Source organism: Amblyomma americanum, chromosome 4 (genome assembly GCF_052857255.1).
Source record: "Amblyomma americanum isolate KBUSLIRL-KWMA chromosome 4, ASM5285725v1, whole genome shotgun sequence".
NCBI classification, from domain to species: Eukaryota; Metazoa; Arthropoda; class Arachnida; order Ixodida; family Ixodidae; genus Amblyomma; species Amblyomma americanum.
In genome coordinates this window covers 196,097,190-196,117,623 of record NC_135500.1, presented here as the reverse complement: position 1 = coordinate 196,117,623, position 20,434 = coordinate 196,097,190, and the positions used below count along the sequence as shown (strand labels likewise).

Genomic DNA, 20,434 nt, shown 5'->3' with positions numbered 1-20,434 from the left:
GCTTCAAAATTCATGTCTTTGGTAAATTCATGATGATGCGCGCCTGGCAAGTGTATGTTATTGAAAATATAGGAGGGGAGCGAGCTTTTGAAAGCCACAATGTCTTAACTAGGCACAGGCAAAATGTTCCATCACAGGACATCCCGCATGACAAATTTCAACTCCCCCACATTGAATGTCTTAGCTAAAAGAAAATTTTGTCTTTATGAGTAAGCCAGCATACGTAGCAGGCTGGTTCACTGGTGTTAGCGTAACAGAACAAGATGGCAATGATTGACGCCATGTAAACGTTTTGCAACGTCCCCCGGTGTTTCCATGTTTTCTTTTAGACTAATATACCGCGGTCTTTCTCCTTAACATTGACTGTGTTTTGAACTCTGAATCGTTTTTCAGAAACTTGACAGCTTCGTGGTCGTCATGTACATCATTGACTACACCTTGTGTTCAATCAACGTAAGTTTGTACGGTTTTCTGTCGTGAGATTATATCGCTTTCGTTAGGCTCTGTAGAAGGGAAATTACGATCCCTAAGTAAAAATGTAAACTTGGCAGACTGCTCAGCAGATATTTTTATTTTTTTAAGCACAGCAGCTTGGTTTTCAAGCTGTGGGTATACTCTGATTTTTTTAGCAAACGGGTATGACTAGCTGTTCATGAGGCACTCGTTTTTTTTGTTCATCGTTTTTGTAATTGACTGACAACAATAACGGCATTAATTTAGATGCATGGAGGAAACCAGGAGCGTTTGAAATCCACGGTTGTGTCCTAATTTCAAGAAAAAATACTTGAGCATGCATTAAAAACGAAGAATGACAGTGGGATTCTGGGAATGTCAGTGAGCGCGGGAGTTTCCTTTTTTATATTTTTTGGCGCTGGTGTTCTGTCAAAAGAAAGCTATGGAAATGAAGTTCAGAAGTGCAAGATGCCGGGCTAGTTGGTAATCCATGATGAAAAAACAGCGCAAGGAACGACACGAAAACACGAAGGAAGAAGACACAGACACGGGCCCGTGTCTGTGTCTTCTTCCTTCGTGTTTTCGTGTCGTTCCTTGCGCTGTTTTTCATTATGGAAATGAGCCCAGTCTCAGGGGATGTCGCTCTACATAAAGTGCTCTTTTATGCTTTACAGCTTTGCATGAAGTCGCAATCCGGTTCCCCCACATTCCCACCACAGGGGAAGAGAAAGCGGATAGTTTGTGTAATACTGTTTTGAGAAAGGATACCAGGATGAATTTAGAGGACATTTTTCGAGCATAGAGTTACTAAATTTTCTTCTAGCGGGTTAGTTGGTGCATATCGTTCATTTTTAACCTGCGCCATGTGTGCGTGCGTGTGTGTGGCCTCCTACTTTGGCCTCGTTATTTTGCGCAGTTTAAAAATGAGTGGAGTTACGATTGCTATGCCACTTGCCCCTACCCAATAGAAATAATAAATAAAAATTTGAAAGCTGGCGAAAACAAGCACTTTGCACGGAGCGCTGCTCCGACGGAAGGAAACCACAAGAACGACAAAAAATGCATTGCTTTTCATAGTGCAACGTATGTAAAACCGTTATGCCAAACGCATTTGGAAGCGGCTTTTTAAAGGCGTATACACGTATGCAGCTCGTAAGACGTTGCATCAGAAAGCCTTTTTTGTTTCTCTTAATATGGCTACCCGAATTCAAATTCACTTTATTTTATTTCGGAATCACACAAGGCAGTCTTCGCGGTCTGAAACCATAAAACGTGCACTGGAATTCAAAGCATCTGAAATGACGCAAAACAAGAAAGAAATGCGGCTTGACGTCGAAATCCCGAAGGCATGGCTGCAATAAAAAAGACAGTCATCGAAGTTTCTGTGTGCCAAACTTGAGCGTTTAGTCGATGCGCGGTGCCGCATAGGCGGTAAAAGTCGGGGGATAAAACATGTTCGGTCCCTGGTACCGACGTTTTGGCATTTCACTCCACTCGCCCCCTTTCTTCGACCGATGCGGACACGGGAGCAGCAGCCGCTATCACAACTCAATGTCTTTTTTTTTCCTACGGGCAATTGCGCAAGCAGTTTTCACTTATCTCGTAAAGTTTCTGTCTTCCAAAAATGCAGAAATATCGGGGACCCTTTGCCGATCCAGATCGATGCGAAACTTTCGTCTTATTAGTATCGATGTCCGAAACTTAATTCGCATTGATTATTCGTAGGAGAGCAAAAAACATCAATACGAATCTAAGGTATTTCTAGACGGTGTCTCCTTCGCAGGTTGCTATACGCGTAAACGACGTCCATTCGTGTTGTGGGGTGGGTGTTACCATGGCCTCAACGGTGTATAAATTGAACAGCTGCGTTAACTTTTAATAATTACACTATCGAAGGCTTAATACGTTCGGATGCTTATTCCTTCAAGACTGATCGTTATTTTTATTTTTAGTTTTACTCGCAGGTTTTATTCCTTCGAGAACTGAGCACAGAAATTAGATCATAAATGGTGCTGAGAGTTGCAATCTTTTAAAACCATGCGTGCAGCTACTTTGGACATTTTCGGAGGAAAGATAGAGCGAGGCAGGCTGCTTTATTCTTTTCATCATGCGGCCATAGTGCGGGTCGTGCTACGCATTCTGTGACGCATTTTAACGCCTTCCCTTGGTGTTATATAAATTTTTGCCACAGTAGGAAAGGGTCTTGAAGATATATGTAGAAATAAAATACGCTTAAAAAAGAAACATTGTTTGCGCTCCTCTAAGTCACTTGAATAGTAATTTATTTTAAAAGAAACAATCCGCCTGATTTTTTCTCAGAATATTGCTCTCAGAAGTAAATAAAGGCACATGCCATCGTTTGTAAATTTTTTTTTCGCAGTATTTTTCTGCGGCTTTGCGCTTGGCCGGCTATGCCTTCGATTTCAGCGCCGGCGGGAAATAAATGGCGGTTATTTTTGACCACACAGGCATCAGCTCCACTGAGAAAGTAGTGAGAGAATGAAGCAGAAAGTGAATCGTTACAAAATATGACCAAGCAACTGCTTGATCAGAGCCTTAATGTGCTCAAAATAAACCTAGGAAGATCCGGCGTTGCCTCGACGGGAACTTTAAAAAAAATGCCTGAAAGGCTGGCATACTTAAAGCGCTGTTTTTCAAGTAAACCGATAGATGTCTGCCTATAGGCGAAAAGCACTAAGCTATGTCAGAGTCGAGCTCGTTTGTTGCGTAAGAAAAATGCAGAAAAATACAAGTAAGAAACATCAGCGAAAATTACACCGTCAATTCCACATTCATGCCTCCAACTAGCCGTATGTGGGCGGTGCGGAGCACGATCAAAGAATTATCTTCCACCGTGGTGTAGCGTTCGATTCCCATCGCGGCCTGGTGTCTACCGGTGATAGATACCCAGCAATTCTGGACAAAAGCAATTTTGAGCAGGAAACAGTTTATGAACGAAATTTTTAATGTAATGTAAGATTTCACTATGACAACCACAATATCCGCAGATCACCTGACGGCAGTCTTGTATATTGGTTTTCTATTCACGTTTTTGCTATCGTCAAAAGCTTTCCCCAATGGTTTTCTACGGCAGTCTTAACTGTTCAATGCGATCGCTGGAAACACTTTAAAAGAAATATTTTGCTACATGTAAAAATAATGCACCATTACCTTCAATACTTCTAGAACAGTGTCTTACAATTTTCCAATTTTCAAAATTGCTCTGCGAGAAAGCTGGACTTAGTGTACAAGCTTCCCCTCGCCTGGTGCTCGGATTTTCTCGGCTAAAATGCTTGGAAAATGAATCTTTGATCGACCCAATCTTGTGAAAAGAAAATGCCTTGCTTCTTGGCGTTCTTTGCCGAAAGCTGCCTCTGCGCCACTAAAATTCATCAACGTCATCATCATCAACACCATCATCTTCAGCAGCAGCAACCTTGGTCCTACCCATTACATGGGTTTTCAAGCGATCTCAGCTTACAGCGCTTCCGAGGCGCAGCAAACGCTGCTAAAATAGCGTTTCTACATTTCACCACTGTCGACTGGACAATCTCTCAGAATTTATCATTAACGAGCCTAACCATCAGAAAATTTATAAGTTAGTTTCTGTCCACTGAGCGTAACTACATGTTCGAGCGTTTTAGGGTGAGTTATGGTTTAGAATGGGGTTTTCCTTACGAAATTGTATCCTTCCACCCGCCTATTTTCTGATATTCATTCCATTTTATGCCATATCGATATCTGATACCTCTCGCGAAGCCCTTAAGGGAAAAATAAGTAATAGTGATGACGAGAACTGAGCGTATTAAAAGACTCAGAGTGGGGATTTCCGGGAAATGCTGGCTACCGTAGGTCTAATGGTTGTCTTTTCTGCCACAGATATACTGCATCCTCTGCGTGCTTTCCCAGTACCAACAGTATGCGCGGGAAAGGCGCACCATAGGCCACGCAAGCAGCGCACCGGTGAGTCTCTGGGATACGTTACCGAGACATACAAACTCCGATATCTGTACGCCACATCGCCTAAGTGTTCGACGGCATCGCTCCCACGTGTGCACTTCACAGGGTGTTTAATGTTTAGATAGGACGAATATTCCATTAGCTTTCAACAGTTGATGTTTCGAGTCCCAGGTAAGTGCATCAGCGCCTTTAAAATCTCCCTCAGAATAACGACTGGAGTGGCCCTATACGACAAGTGTCAAAAGTAAACTGGATGACACTGTTCCGGGATATATTTGTGCTGGCTTCCAAGGTACCTGGAATTCTGGGACGAAGCATATTTGCGCACAATTGGCACACTTGAATATTCACTCGTTGGCACAACATATCGGCATAACAGCATAACGCGACGCTTCAAAAATTTACATTTCGGGACCGTATTTTTTTTTACTAGACACCGCTTATACAATCAGCAACAAAGGAAATACATACAAGAGAAATGAAATGCTAAGAAAAACACAAATTGCTCCTGGCAATGAATAGAAGCAAGGTTGTTTAAAACTACTAAAGGAGAGTCTCCGCGCCTTCGCAGTGATATTAACCGGCGCTAATATTGCGCTCCCGCCGACTAAGATCTTCAGAGTTTGTTCTCCTTGTTTCAGATGTCTTGTTCGCGTTTCATTTGTTGCTGATAGTAGTTAAGCGAGGAGGACACGGAGTACCAGCGTTAAAAAATACGTTCTCGTTACCGACTGGAAGCGCTGCAAGCATTCATATTTTTTAAGCGTTTGCTTATTTTCATCGATGCGGAAAGAATGCGAATATTTAGTATTTCTTTTATGTTACCAACTACGACTCTAGTTCCGCTTCCTAAAGCGTGGCACTGTGCCTCTAGTGTTCCGAGCTGTCTGTCTGGCAACATTGCAGTGACCTGGCTGCGGCCGTGATGTACGCCGCATGCTTTTTAGGTTATATTTGTGCTGTAGATTTCAAGCGTCTTCTCATTTACACTTAGGTTCATTATCTCCGACATAACCCATTAACGTTCATTATACCCGAGCTTAGCACAGGAAAGTGCCTTTTATCCAAGGTTAACGCGCGAAAGTTCATTATATCCGAAGTGGCTACAAAGCTTCGTTATACCCAATGTAGTATGCTAAGTTCTTATAGATAGTGTACTAAGTTTGGTCTTAGCCCGGTGGGCAGGTTGCAACCTGCCATTGGCTACTGACAGACAGATTGCCACTGGCTACTGACAGCTCAAAGCGATGAATTCTAATCACTCAGAGGCGTCACTGCCGATTTGCTGGCCATAGAAAAATTTGCGCTAATGTCCACTCGCTAATGTTAAGTGAATAGACAGCTTCTTGCGGCACACTTAAGTCTTCATACTCCAAATGAAGGTGCTCTTTCATTGGGGAAATCATTACAACATCACCTATGGGTTGGGAAACATACTTCTGTAGTATAATATAGCCTTCCAGCATGAAAAAAACTCTTAAGCTAACATGCTCGTAACCTTCCCTTTCCGCAGAATGCAATCAGTGGGAATAAGTTCATTGCATGCTGCTTTTTTCAAGCAGCTGAATTGTTTTCTTATGAAGACTGCAGTGTCTGCTACTTCAGCCGCTTTAAACACCGGCGTAAAAGCATCAGTTTCCTTGCTTTGGAAGCCTTGAAGGCGCTCTTTGCGCGGCCTCCAGTCTTTGTAGCGCGCTCCCTCCAGAAACAACATTCATTCTGAGCTGGTGCTGGGCTTTACTTGCCTCGTGCAAAACAGGCGTGAGATAGATTGTAGTGTGCCGTTGCTCGGCAACCAACGTACAATTCTTGCCGCTCATTTCTAATCTTACTTCAGCAGAAGTTTTTGATCACCGTCAGAAAGGTGACTTTCGGTTACATTTGGGCTTTCTCTGGACCTTTCGCATAAAACGCAGTGATTATATCAATTTTTAACTTAGCTTTCATACCCTTCCTTTCCCGCCCAGCTCCTCCCGTGATTTTTTTTTTTCTAAGCGATTGGTTTCTCAGAAACAAAGAAGCGCTGCAGGGAAGACGTGCTGCCAGTGTTCTTCTCCGGCTTCTCGAATGCGCAACAGGCAAACCTGTGTAGCCAGTGACGTTGCATTATCTAACAGAAAATTCCCTCTTGCAGAGTGAAAAAATTTCTCGAAAACTCCGTAGTTAGAAAGAAGTGAGGTAATTTCTACCCTGAAAATTTTTTGAAACTCTGTACAAATTCTGCTTTCGTCAAGTTCCCGGGTTCGAGCCCGACCGCGGCGGCTGCGTTTTTATGGAAGAAAGATGGTAAGCCGCCCGCGTGCTGTGCGATGTCAGTGCACGCTAAATATCCCCAGGTGGTCGAAATTATTCCGGAGCCCTCCACTACGGCACCTCTTTCTTCCTTTCTTCTTTCACTCCCTCCTTTATCCCTTACCTTACGGCGCGGTTCAGGTGTCCAGCGATATATGAGACAGATACTGCGTCATTTCCTTTCCCCAAAAACCAATTACTATTATTATTATAAATTTTTCCACTCAATTTCGCTGAAAAAGAGAAAACCCTCTGAATGAAACATTACCGCGTGCAGCTCCGTCCCCAATCAGAGCCAGTTTTTTTTTCTCGTGATCAAACGTTCTTGAAAAAAAAAGCGATGTAGATTCATTAGGAATGGGGAGAGGCTGAACGTGATGTAAGAGTTTTAATCTAAAAGCCTTCGTTTTCGGGAAAACTCTATTTCTCCCCAAAATTGACCCTTCTAGAGAACATACAAGGGCAAGGGAATGAGGGGCTCGTTCAGAGGTACGTATACTATGTGAACAGGCATAGAGAACGTACGCTTCGTGAACAAAGCTGAAGACACCGCACGAAAATTGAGGTATACTCTGTGCATATTCTAGAATAATGTTCGTCCTACTGGTGATTTTAAACCTCTCTAAAGGTTAAGCTTGTTATTCATGACGCGACTTAATTTGAGGATATGTTCGAAAAGTAACTTATAAAAGCGAGACTCCATAACACGGATACTGAACAGGCATTGAATCGTCATGTAATAAACACTATCTACGCTAACGATCTCCTTCTTCAAGGTACTTGCCCTTTTAAAAACCTCTCTGATGTTTAATGGCTGTTTTCGCAGTGTAAAAGGCGGACAAGTATTGCATGGACTGGAGGTGCTGCGCAGGAGACTGCCAGTTTACGTGACAAAATAATTGTAATAGATAAAAAAAATTGGCGAGCAGTTCTTCCTGCGCCAACTGTAATTTATCTGTTGGTTGTGAAATATCGAGCAAAAAACAGGGCATTTTGTGTCCCCGCCCAAAAACGAGAGCTTATAGTCAACCGTCTATTGCTGCAGAAAAGGTCCGGAAAAAACCCAAATTAAGGAAGTTTGTTTTGTGAACTACCCGATTTGTATCCGAATTTGAACTAAAAAATATCGCCCGATTTTCACCTCCCGAATTTTGGAAAAAATAACACCCGAAAACGAAGAGCCCTTTAAGAATCTTACAATGAATGTGATTGGCTGACTTCTCTACAAAAGACTGTGCGTACAAGTATTAGGCAGTACAAAAAAATGGATCGGGCAAAAGGTCGTTCTGGAAAACGGCCCAAGGCAACGGTTTCATCTCCGATCTGCTGTTTTGTTTTTCCTTGTTCTCACCAAGCCCAAGGACCCGGCGCCGGTGATACAACGCGATGGTCCAAAGCTCGCCGGCCTCCCTCGCATCGCCAGTGGCATCAGCAACCACAGCAGCAGCCGTTGCACGTTCAGCCGCATCGCCTCATGGCCCGGCCGCAGGATCGGACGCAAGGCGGCGCCCTTCGCACAGAATGGGGCACGCGTCTCGCCCTGCAGCTTCGTGTCTCTGGCCATCCCCGCCGTCACGGTGACAACCACGGCTACGGGTAATCTTGCTTCTTTCTTTTCGCCAACTTGTGGCCTTCTCACTGAGGAAACTTCACGTGTCAAGAAACCCGCTCAGAGTTGCTAATGACAGGAGCAAGACTCCGCTTGTCAGGGCCTGCTAACGGGAAGGCGTTAAGTTCAATGACCTGACACGCCAAATTTTTAAGTGAAAAGCTTCACCACGTTAGGTAAAGCAGTCGTCGCGTAGTCCGGAAAATTACCTTGAACGACCTTCAGCCCAACCACGTTAGCCGTGATTGACCATATGTGGTACAGTTATGGTGCCGAATCCTTGACCCCTGACCTTGACCCATCACCTTTAGTTGACATTTGGCAATGGATGACCTTTGGGTTTACCCGTGACCTTAAGAACATACGATGGGGTGATGTGAAGCCACGTGATGACATCCGATGAGGGTTCGTAAGACAATGTGATACCACGTCATAGCCACGTGGTCGTGAGGGTATATAGAACGGCTGTCACGAGCGTATAGCGGAGCTGCCATGGTCGAGCCTCAGACGCTTAGCAAACGTCCTTGTTTTTCGCTGAATTCCAGGGTTAGCTAATTTAAGCCACTGCCAATTTTTTTGCGTGCGTATTTTGCTGTTTGGAATGGTGCCTAGCACCTTCTGGTATACACTAATCACGATTTAAAATTTTCCTACTTCTAGCAAATAATTTAAAATTGAATTTGGTCCCCAATGTGTTTCATACTCGGTTTCAACACTCGAAAGACTGAATAGCTATGTGGCTGAATAGCTATTCAGCCACATGAGGTATAAAAAAAAATTCAGTGTAATTGCTGGCTTTTCATTTTAAGTAACCGTAAAATTGATTTCAAAAAATTGCAAAAGCAAAATCAGTAAGTGCAAACTTTGTGAGTCACGCTGTCTCACTGTAAGGAGGCGGTCAATTTTGAAATTGTAGCTTCTCTACCAATGTGTCCCTTGCTGACCAAAAGAATGTGCTTGAAATGTGTAAAATTCAAGGCAGGATTTCGTGCTGGGAGTTGCAGAGGCAAAGCCATACAGAGTCACTGTCAGCCAGCCCGAGCCACCGCTTTTCACAGGTTGCAGTTTTTTCGATACTGCGCTAATAGAAATCTCCTCTAACGCCTATAAGTTTCAGAATGAAAGCCTTTTATATCCTTCTGAAGCCTAAAATGTACTAAAGATATTGGTCTCTGGCGTTATCACCGTGTAAGAGTACTCTTCCTCGCCTACGGGAAACCTTTACCAGCACAGCTTTAATTTTGTTTAGGTAGGCTACCACTGAGGTTCTTCACGGCAGATTTTTTCCAAACATTTCATTTATTCCTACTCCTGTCCTGTTACCTTCAACAAGAACGCGACATTTTGTGCTTTGAGAAACATTAATTGAAGTAACTAACTAGGTTTGTTATTTCTTTTTAGTTAAGAGCAAGAACGCTCCCAGTATATTCATGTTCACATCTGTTTAAGCGCCATTCAATGGTTAGAGCATTTGTAAGCATGTTTCTGTGCTAAGGTTTACCCTAGTGCCACTTATTCCCTCCTTCATAAATGTTCTTTAATTTTCTATATCATCGAAAAAAATGGATTGTACGGAACGATTTCACCTTATCAGATAGTTAGGGTTCAACGTACTCTATCCCAGCCAAGGTGAATAATTCAGTTACAGAACCATGTGCTGTAATCTGTCAATGACATCGGTTTTGCGCCGTTAGACAATGTAGCTCGCATTGTGTTTCCTGAAGGCGCACGAAGTGTGCGCTCGCAGTAGCATGAGGATACTGGGCATTTGCATTCGTAGCATGGGATACATTTTTGTTTTCAGGCACAGGAATGTTAGTTGGCGACATACTGAATGCAACGCACGTTCGTCGAAACGCTAAAAACACAGCGCCTCATATCTGTGGGGATTCTTCGGCTATCGAGAAGATTTCATTAGCTTTCCTTCCTTACTGTACTTCTCTAAACTAGCATCTGTCAAGGCAGCCGTGACCAATGCCAGGATATTACAATCAAATTATATTTACAAGGCACTCGATAAAGAAGGTTTCCCGCTTGATATCGCCTCCACATTGAAGGTTTAGAGAAAAAGTTAGCAATACCATTTGTAAACAAATTCAGTGAACCAAGAATCATAACCACGAACACACGTAATGCAAAAAACAAAATTCACACCATGCTTAAGTTAGTGGAAAAAACCTCGCAGACGAAAAGCTGAAGAAAGAAGCTAAAATTGCGGGTCTGTACACAGACTCATCCTCGGGTTTGCGGCTCTGGCAAACGCTCAGAAAGTTTGCGCACACTCGCTAATTGCTGCTTCTCTCTCTCTCTATTGACGGGAAGGAGCTGAACTCAACTTGAACTCCGACTGACGAGCTCTGACAAGAACCCGAGGGAACTCAGCCGCAATTTGGAAGAGTCTGACAGTTCCTCCGACTTGTTCCTGATGTCAGCTCGTTAGACAGCCGCTTGAATGGGAGAATCGAGTGGGCAGCGACCTCGGGTATCCCGCAAGGCTCGTTAGGTCGCCTTCTAGAATCACTGGCAACTCTGCCACGAGGTGTGCCTTTCTCCGAGCCGTGTATTTTCGTGTGGTCAGCTTCAGCTGCTCTTGGCTGTCTCTTGCATGTCAGCGAAATGTCCCACTAAGCGCCGTGGTTGGCATTGAAACAGCCCGCATTTTCCTGCCCTAATAACAATCGGGAACACGCAAACAAGGGGAGAAAAACTTTGAATGTAAGCAAATTAATATACGCCCCTGCTGCGAGGATCTCTGAGCCGTAAATATCGGAAGAAAATCGTTAATCCAAGCGGATTATTTCTGCCGCAGCATGACGGGGCAAAGCTGACGCATTTGCTGCGCATTAACGACGAAAGAAAATAATCCTAATGACACCTCGTAATTAATACCTGTATCAAAGGCTGAAAAGTAAGTAAAGCCAGAATTATGATTAATGAGGAGTTCCTGGAGAGTAAAGAAGAGGTGAACAAATAATCCCGGTGGTGGTGGTGGTGGTTTATTTTAAAAAAAAAAAAGTGGAAGAAAAGAATGTTGCCGACCGGGGCAATTGCGAACATCCTCACCACCCGAGCTGCAGCCGGCGGAGGTGAAAGGGAAAGAGAGAGGATAGCGAGGAAAAGCATAGAGGGGAAGCGATAGCAAGAAAGGACAGGGGAGAGCTTGGTACACTATTTACAAAATATAAAGAGCAATCAAGTTCGCGCCGCTCGCGCGCTAATGTTCAGGCTCTGTTCGAGCGGCCACAGTGCACAACACAAATAAGACCGCATTTAAGATTTGTTTACAGAATTACATCGTTGCAGGTATACGTTACCGAGGAAGAAAAGAAATGGAAAGATTGAAGTAAACCTCGTTTGTGCGCATTCGAGCATCATAATCAAAGTGCTTCGCCAGCCTGGGTAAACTAATTACATCGCAGCGAAAATCGACACTCCGTCAGTTTTTATGTCCCTCCCTCCGCGCGACAAATACCGACGTAAATGTCGTGTTTCGCGCGTTATTTCTCTCCACTGTGGCAGTTCCGGATGAGCGAGCACATTTATCAGAACGGCGTCAGTGCGGGGGAACTTTTATTCTTTGGCTCATTTCGTATGCGCGATACGGGGCAACCGGGGGATCTGTGGACGCGGCTCTCGAAGCCTGCAATTTGGGTGACCGTTAAGAATCATCCGTCTTGCTTCGCCTGAATGATAACGACGCCACATGCAAGCCCTTGCTCCTTTCTCCCATGCTTCGTTTCCTTTTTCCTGCTTAGGATCTTACATCGACACGCCCTGTAATGCACCGAGATTGTTTCGGTTTCTTTTTTTTTCGCACGTCAGCAAGTTGTTAGTGCTTTGCACCTTTAGGTTTTGGTGCGATTCACTTCCCGGCAGAATAATAATGGAATGAATGGTTGACGGATGACGAAGGGCGGGGACGCAGCATATAAAGTATAATAAGTAAGCTTCAACCGGGTGGTTTCGCTTCTATGAACATGTGAACATACGGTGATATTTCATATAGTTTGGTTCGGCTTTATGCGTTTTAACGTCCCGAATCAACTGAGGATATGATTGACGCCGTAGTGGAGGGCCCCGGATAATTTCGAATACTTGGGCTTCTTATGGCATCGCACAGCACAAAGGTCTCCAGCATTTCGCAGTCATCGAAATGGGACTGCTACGGTCCGGATCGAACAATTATTTTCCGGGTCAGCAGCCGACGGCCATAACCACTGATCCTCCGCAGCGGCTCATAGTTTCGTATTGGATATTTTAGGCAATAAATGGTGTAGTAAGTTTTATATGAAAATCCTGCGTTTACCTGTCGGCCTATGGGGATACTATCTGCTAGCGCAACTGAGAGCAGGAGCTCTCAAGATTGTAAAGTCATCTGTCATATGCTTTTATATAAATTTCTTTGGACAGTCTGTAAACTGCCTGTAGGCAAATCTATAAACAGTCTATAGACAGCCTGTAGACTTATTGTCCCATATTTTCATTAGTCCTTCCTCTGTAGACCATTCTTGTAACGGTTATGCCGATGGGCTGGCATACGTAGGTAACTAAGCGGGCGCTTGCATTGGTTGTGGCTTAAGGGAGGCCGATTGCCAAGATTATCGTGGTTGTTTATTCGTCCCAGGGCAAAGTGGAGAGTCTGGGAGGGAATTTCGGTTCGCCGCATATGTACCTCATTGATTTTTCGCAGCAATTTGTGGCAGTGAGTGCTTATTTGATTCTGGCACAAAAAATTGTTTGACACAAATCTACGTGACATACTTGCTAGAGACGCCTAAACCACGCACGTCATTACAAAAAGAAATGAGGACAGCGTATGTGTTGTCTCTTTGTGTCTTCTCTGTTCCCGTTGGTGGTACACTGTACGGTCATGTTGAAATAAATAGATATCAAGTTGATCTTAGCGGCACTTCTACTGAACAATGATTAGTTTACACCATGATCAGAAGAGCCAATATTGCGAGAACCCATCCTGGAGTTGATCGCCTGGAACACGCTACTAACCCCACGTGGTCAAAATAAATAAACTGTTGGAAACTTTAGCCTCACTGGCAAGAAATGTACTCCTCTCGTAGATTTAAAACAGTCTGTTTTCTTGCCTATCGGTAAATCGATAACAAATATGACTTTCAAGCTCAGCAGAAAACGCAAATTATTTCATGCTGCCTTTCCTATCTACTAACAGTTTTTTTATTTCTCTTGTTAATATTCATTTTCGTTGTGCTTTAGGCAAGACTACGAACGGCGTGAGCCAGATTGTTCAGGAAAGCTCATCGGCACCTGTATGCCCCTGCGCGGTGGCCTACCATGTGGAAGACACCTCCAGTGGAATTCGCCTCTCCACAGCGGAGGCGTCGCTCTAATCTTCAGCCGTGGACGTCGAGAGGCCGGAATGCTCCGAGAACTGGTGAGACGCGACGGAGTAGCGAGAGGAAAATGTTTGCCTCTTATTCAAACCTCCTGGATTATATGTTTATAACGAAGCAGAAAATTCTGTTAACCTGGCTGCTTTATGTATATGGGGTGTACAAAAATTTCCTATTGTCGTCTATAGGTAATTGGCCCAAATATTTATAAATCTTTCCTGTGGCCATCTATAGCTAGTGTTTCAAGTGGATATACTATTCCATAGACCGCTGAAAAAAACATTTGTATGGTCCCGAAGCTATAGCTCTAATGGCATAGATTTTTCAACATCTGAAAATAAGCACCACTTTGGGTCCGTACTAACGATCATAAAAGGCTATAGAAGGACATGGCTCGACATGACGTTTTTTCATGGACGCCTATAGGCGGTTTTCGCATAGTTTTCACCTGATTTACAAAAGTTTTATTAGAACTGGTAATAATAAATTTCGGCTTGTTAAGTAATTCAAGAGGTAAAAAATGTGCCCACGAAAAATCCGGCTCCCCAGAAAGCTCAACTCAGAAGCGTTTCTCTCTAGCCGCTATAGCATTTTTCGAAGGCTTTCATTCCTAAGAATAATTAAACACCCGGTATATTGGCTTACTGGCTTTTATATTCATTCCCAAGATCTTCACTAGAGCACCACGAACACCATTACAAAAAAAGCGATGCAGGCAAGAATTAGGTGGGAGCAAAAAGTGCACTTTATAGGGCTATCTGAAGCAACTTGTGCTGATCCATACACTTTCCTTTTTCTAGTAAGCAGTTCCGAAGATAAATTTGGACAAAAGAAAAAAAACAAGCGGATAGTCCACGTGCAGATATTATTCGTTCGCTCAAGCAGAGGCTTGGATATCTCGCATACCTCGCCGAATCCACGTATTATGATATCTGCTGCGCGAGTCTCTAGCGACACGAGAGGAGACACGAGTGGTACCGGGCTTTAATTAAATCATTTGCTGCTCCCTCGCGCCGCAGACCAATTCCCCAAAGCACGTGCGGCTGGGTTGGTATTGATCACGGTTGCTCTGGACGTCACGTCGCGAACATTCGCTGCGCGCGCGCGAAAGGCTGGCCGGACGTGGTGGCAGTGCCATCAGCATATGCTGATTGCGCGGCGCGTCACCCGGCCGCGAAACGAAGCGCGGCTTAATCTTGGTTGCGGGGCGACCGGATGCAATTTCGTTGCCCGAAAACCCATAGCTTCCCTGACTGCGCAAAACGACAGACAAATTCAAATTTTCCCCCCGCTTGAATGTGCTCCGATCTCCACCTTATATTTATTGCGTTTGCCCAAATTTTTTGAAATTAGTAGCCTTACGCAAACGGAATGTCCTCTCTCCGGATTCTTTCAATGCATGTTCTTGTTGCCAATTTCTAGCATTTACATATTTCCCCTCGAAAGAAAAAAAGTGAGAGGGAAGAAAATAATAAGCTGAAATAATTCCTGTAAGTTATATATGGGCCGGAACAGAGCAAGACATCGGAATTCACCACTGTGGTGTTCACATTACCTGAAAAAAAAATAAACGAGGAAATATTCTTCCCTTTTGAAGCTGCGTATGGCGCAAAAATGGATGACATTGAGTCTGTTGTTTTTCAATCGAGGCAAAGATTTAGTGTTTTTCTTTCTACGACTACATTTTCTCTTTATTTTGTTTGATGCATTTTTTAAATTTCTGAATTGAACACATAAGTGCGCATTACAATAAATTCCCCAGTGCGAGCCTGAGGACAGTGGCGCAATGCTCGCCAAAATGTGAATGTATGAATTGTTCCCTGACCCGCCGCGGTGGCTCAGTGGTTAGGGCGCTCGACTACTGATCCGGAGTTCCCGGGTTCGAACCCGACTGCGGCGGCTGTGCTTTTATGGAGGAAAAACGCTAAGGCGCCCGTATGCTGTGCGATGTCAGTTCTGTGCGAGTTCAGTTATTCCGGAGCCCTCCACTACGACACCTATCTCTTCCTTTCTTCTTTCACTCCCTCCTTTATCCCTTCCTTTACGGCGCGGTTCAGGTGTCCAACGATATATGAGACAGATACTGCGCCATTTCCTTCCCCCAAAAAGCCAATTATTATTATTATGAATTGTTCCGTCACTCGGCCATTTATTCAACAGTATACTTTATGTCATATTGAGATATAAGAAATCAGAACTAAACAAATCTTTTCTCCTAACGTTTTCGAAACAAGAAAATTGGAACGTAGCTTTGGATCTATAATGATATATAAAAAAGATTACAGGTAAAATAAAAACCAAATATATAGAAAAAACATTTACACCTTTCTGTTTCCATTATACACGCCTTGCACATATTTCGGTCTATGCACTCTTATAGGGATGCTATTTTAGATGACATCTGGCCGCTTTGAAATTTGTTGCTTATTTTGTGATTTTTCATACCTTTCAGGTACAGACTCTTTTACCACATATGAAGAAAGAATTGTCACCATTTCTATGTCCATAGTCTCGCGGCCACCAAAAGCTCTGCTTTGGATTCTTCGGGGCAGGATGAAATGACTGAAAAGCAAAGGTCAGCCTCTTAATATCAATTAAAAATTTTGCGACACTTTTGCGATACTATATATATTGAGTTTTCCTCCCTTTTGTAATAAAAGCAATGAAGAAAGGCTGAGTGCTTCAATACCGTATACAACTAAACATTTGCCATAAAGCTTGATGTCTAATTGCACTATCCCTACCATCGCTTTCTTAAAAGAAAAAGACAAAAAAAGTCTTCAAATATCTTTAGTAAATAGCGTAAAAATTTGTTTTTCTTTCTTTTCCTTCGCATGTCACAGATCTGGCCTTCAGTGAGACACCCCGGGAAGTTCCACGAAGAAGAAAGTGTTGTGTGAACGATTGTGCAAGTGTAATATTTTTCAAGGTTCCGATCCTTGTCAACGGCATGGTTGACAAATAGACTGACTACAGACTCATAAGCGTGTGGATCACCCGGCATCATGCGCGTACGTGGTGGGCCAAGGAACAAAGGCAGACGCATCATATACGCCGTTAGCAGTGCACCGAAGATTTAGAGGTCTTTCATCGTTCCAGGATGTGTATATGGAATATCGGTTGCGACGTATTTGAAAACTTTCAACAATAACTGCGTTCCCCGAATAACCACGAGTCGGCTTCCCATTATAAGTGCCTACTAATATATTTCGCAGATTTTGGCGAGCTTGCGACACTCATCAGGAAAAAAGTAGCAGCATTGAGAATGTCCGCTAAATTTTTTTAGACTTTCTATGTACTTCGAGTGCATTCCTTCTTACACCATATCGGTGCGCAACAGAATGTAATGTGAGAGTTAACTGTCTTTTTGGCAAGCTTCAATTCTGCCCTGTCCCCCCTTTTCGTGGGAAGAGTGATAACGGGGGATAGCGTGGTTTCTGAATACCATCTTATCGGTGTGTTGGCTGTCTAAACTCAAGAAAGGTTTTATGGAGGGCTAGCTGGTGCTTCTCGTTCATGATTAAACTGCGCGAAAAACAGGGTAAAAGACAAGAAAAACACGTATACACACAGAGCGCAGTCTAGTTGTACGTCCTAGGTATGAGACGTTATTATGTTTTAACGCGATACCGTTGTAGGTACCGTTCAACGACAACCCTGGCGTTGGCAGCGTTGTATCGAGAAAAGCAGGTAGCCCACTTGCCACCTAGGTCGTGTGACCTTGCGATGTCATCAAAACTTGTCCACCATAGTAGATGGAAACCTGCCCATCGGGTTGTGAGCCTACTGCAGACCGTGGCAGGTGCCAGTTAAATTAATTATTGGCTACGAGAGGTCGCTCAGGACGAGCAACCTGGGTCTCACAAGCCCCACCGGTGGATGTGTTTGAAACAAGCACCTGCCGGGGCAGTGATGCATCGCTTAACAGTTGCTGCACTGTTGCTCCAAGAATAAGGATTGCCCGTGATGAATGAATATAAAGCAGAAAAAGGCCAATTGCGCATATACGGGCATGTAGGCAGATCCTATGCGATAGAGGAGGTGTACTCGTGGAGAGGGATCTTTAATGATAACGCATTATACTCTTATGTGATAGTGATAGAAAGAACAGTGTCCATGTCTGCGAAATAATACGTAAAGAGGACCCCACGCCACTAGACGGATCCATTAGCGCTATCCCATCATGCCCATAAGGTGGAGCTTAAGTGCTCCTTCAAGTATATTTTTTTGCGCTCTCTGCCCCGGGAGTTTTGTAGCCTGTGCACCTATTTACCTGTGGATGTCTGGACGGCTCTGACGTTTTCCTTCACATGCCGACTGAGCCTACAGACGCGAGTGGTTTCCCAGTGAATCCTGCGGTGGCAGTTTTACGTTATAATCAACGGACGAGAGAGTGAGAATTTAGCATGGGTCCCTATATTTTTGCTAGTCCCTCCCACCAAGAACCGTGCACCCCACTGAGGCGTGTTGCATAAGCGCTACGAGAGACCTCGTTGTCTTCTTGGTACGAACATTAATACATTTTCAGCGCAACGCAGATATGAATTGAAGAACGTACGATGTGAAGCCTCCTGCAGCGCCGCCGATTTCCAACCAAGGAGATCATGTTTCCAGCTGCAGCTACTGAAGCTACTCGGGTCCGTTCAAATGAAAAAAAAACAGCTTGTTCTACATAGCGAAAAGGGCGTGCCAAACAGATATCATTCTACATATCAATTCTCAGATGATTTTTGCCTTGCTCGTATTACACCATTCTTGAGAACACAATTTCAGGAATTATTCGCTGAACCTATTTTTTGACCCTGAAAAAATAGAGATTGCAATTTCAGTTACGTCACGGGTGCAGTAAACCACATCGATATGTGCGACCCAACGATCGCAGCCTGTTCAAACAAGTGTTGTGGCATCCTTCGATGAAATCTTGGTAAATAAACGTTTTTGTAGCACGTGCGCAAGTGTCCGATTCATTTTAGTGCGCTATGCTTAGAAACAAGCCTGAAAATTAATTCCTTGCAATAAGCCTCCTATCACTGGCCAGTGAGGGAGTCTTAAAACCTGCCATTGATGCATGGTGCGCATAATTTGAATGATTGTTCTGTGGGGACAGCTGATAAATGAATTAATCAACCTATTAATTAAACATTTGAAGTGAGCCCCTCTTATATTTCTAGGTAAGAAGCCAAAGAACGATACATGATGACAGAAGCAATGATATGATTTATATCTGGTGGCCTAGCCAAATTTTTCCACCCGTGGATCTGCCCTCTTCTTCAGCTTCCTAGTCCATGACACGACCAGAAGACACCACATGGTCGTCCCAATGACGAAGTAGAAAGAATGACACAGTCAGTGAGACGCGGGGCATGATGATGAGCTTGACAGGTTGGCTGTACTGAGAACAGAAGATGGTGAAGGGCTTGCGCCATGATGAAGGAGGTGACGGCAGATGAAGCCTGATTCATGAATACTGCAGAGCCACCACTCGCCAGAAGCCAACGGACGAGGTCCATGAATGCACCCAACGGCAGGGGTAGGGCTCTGCGTTCTCACGTGTGAGTGGTCAGTGGAGACTTAGGTCAGGTGGTGGTGGTCTTATATCCGTGGGGCCGGAGCCAGCGTGTCGTCAGATCGGGTAGGATATCACAGGCTGAGGCAGTGCCCGGAGGCGCGAACAAAGGGCTTGGTACCCTAGACTCCAGTGTAACAGTTTCCGAAGCTCTAGGGCCATGATGATTGTGACCTTCAACGCCTCCGCCAAATGTCACATGGAGGCAAGCCGAAGCATCAGACGTGGTGACCGATGGCAATGTTGTCACTTATTATTGCTGCTCTTATGGTTGTCCTCTTCAAATATGGCACATACCTACGGAGAGGGCTTGACCAAGGTGTGTTGAATAAAGCAAAAAAAAAACATTTGATTTAATAATTGCGGACTTAGCCCAACGTTCAGCCCGAGCGTATGTCGACTTCTTCGTATTCCTAGTCTGTGACGATATGATAGGGAGCGACAGTTCACAGTGCAGTCAGTGTTCCTGTTTAGTACTTCGCGGAGATGCATTATATCCTCGAAAATGCCTACTTTATATATTCAATGCCACTCGCGTAATACCTTGTTACGGTTTTGTATTCTTTGCTCCGAAGATGACCATTTGAGAGGTGAGAACGAATTTTCATATCTCTGCGTTTAACAAGCCAGACGTGGAAGGTTCGAGATGCGTCATAAGGCTGGGGCTCAATACTATTTGTGTCCCGAAAAACTTACATCTGCAGGTAATTTAGCGCCTAGGAGGTACCCCCTTGGATTGATGTCCTCTTCTCTGGCCATAAAAAGATGCTTGGGCGCCAATGACCCCAAACAGTAGTATTAAAACTTCTCGGGCTAACTGGTTCAATGCGGTGCTAGATTTTAACTGCGCGAGAAAGAAGTGTACCCATGAAAGAACACGTATACCAGGGCGAGGGCCGGCTTCAATGCGACAGCAATAGATACCCCACAGAAAAAAAAAGCGACGTCATGTGTCATGACAATAGTTGAGTACTCCAGGAGGTCTGACGTCACAGTGACATCCCCAGACCGCTATAGACGTCACTTCCTGTAAATGCATCAGCAACTTATAGTGCTATCATGTAATTACACATAATTACATGATGTGTTCACGGGTTTTTCAAATTTATACCTACCAAGTATTAAAACAAGTGTAAAAGAGTAGTTCCGTTCGTTCGCACAATGGAGCGAGCATCACAAAAAGACAGC

The 20,434-nt window shown here is 44.1% G+C and overlaps 1 protein-coding gene across 1 annotated transcript in view; it reads left to right on the top strand.

Moving 5' to 3' along the window:
• Positions 1-18,629, top strand: part of LOC144127493 (uncharacterized) — a 31,359-nt gene extending 12,730 nt beyond the window's left edge. The window contains exons 5-10 of the mRNA XM_077660485.1: positions 394-453; positions 4,333-4,416; positions 8,061-8,301; positions 13,544-13,721; positions 16,133-16,255; positions 16,524-18,629. Coding sequence (XP_077516611.1) covers positions 394-453; positions 4,333-4,416; positions 8,061-8,301; positions 13,544-13,677 — 519 coding nt within the window. The 3' untranslated portion in view covers positions 13,678-13,721; positions 16,133-16,255; positions 16,524-18,629. The remainder of the gene's footprint in view (positions 1-393; positions 454-4,332; positions 4,417-8,060; positions 8,302-13,543; positions 13,722-16,132; positions 16,256-16,523) is intronic.
• Positions 18,630-20,434: the final 1,805 nt, after the last annotated feature.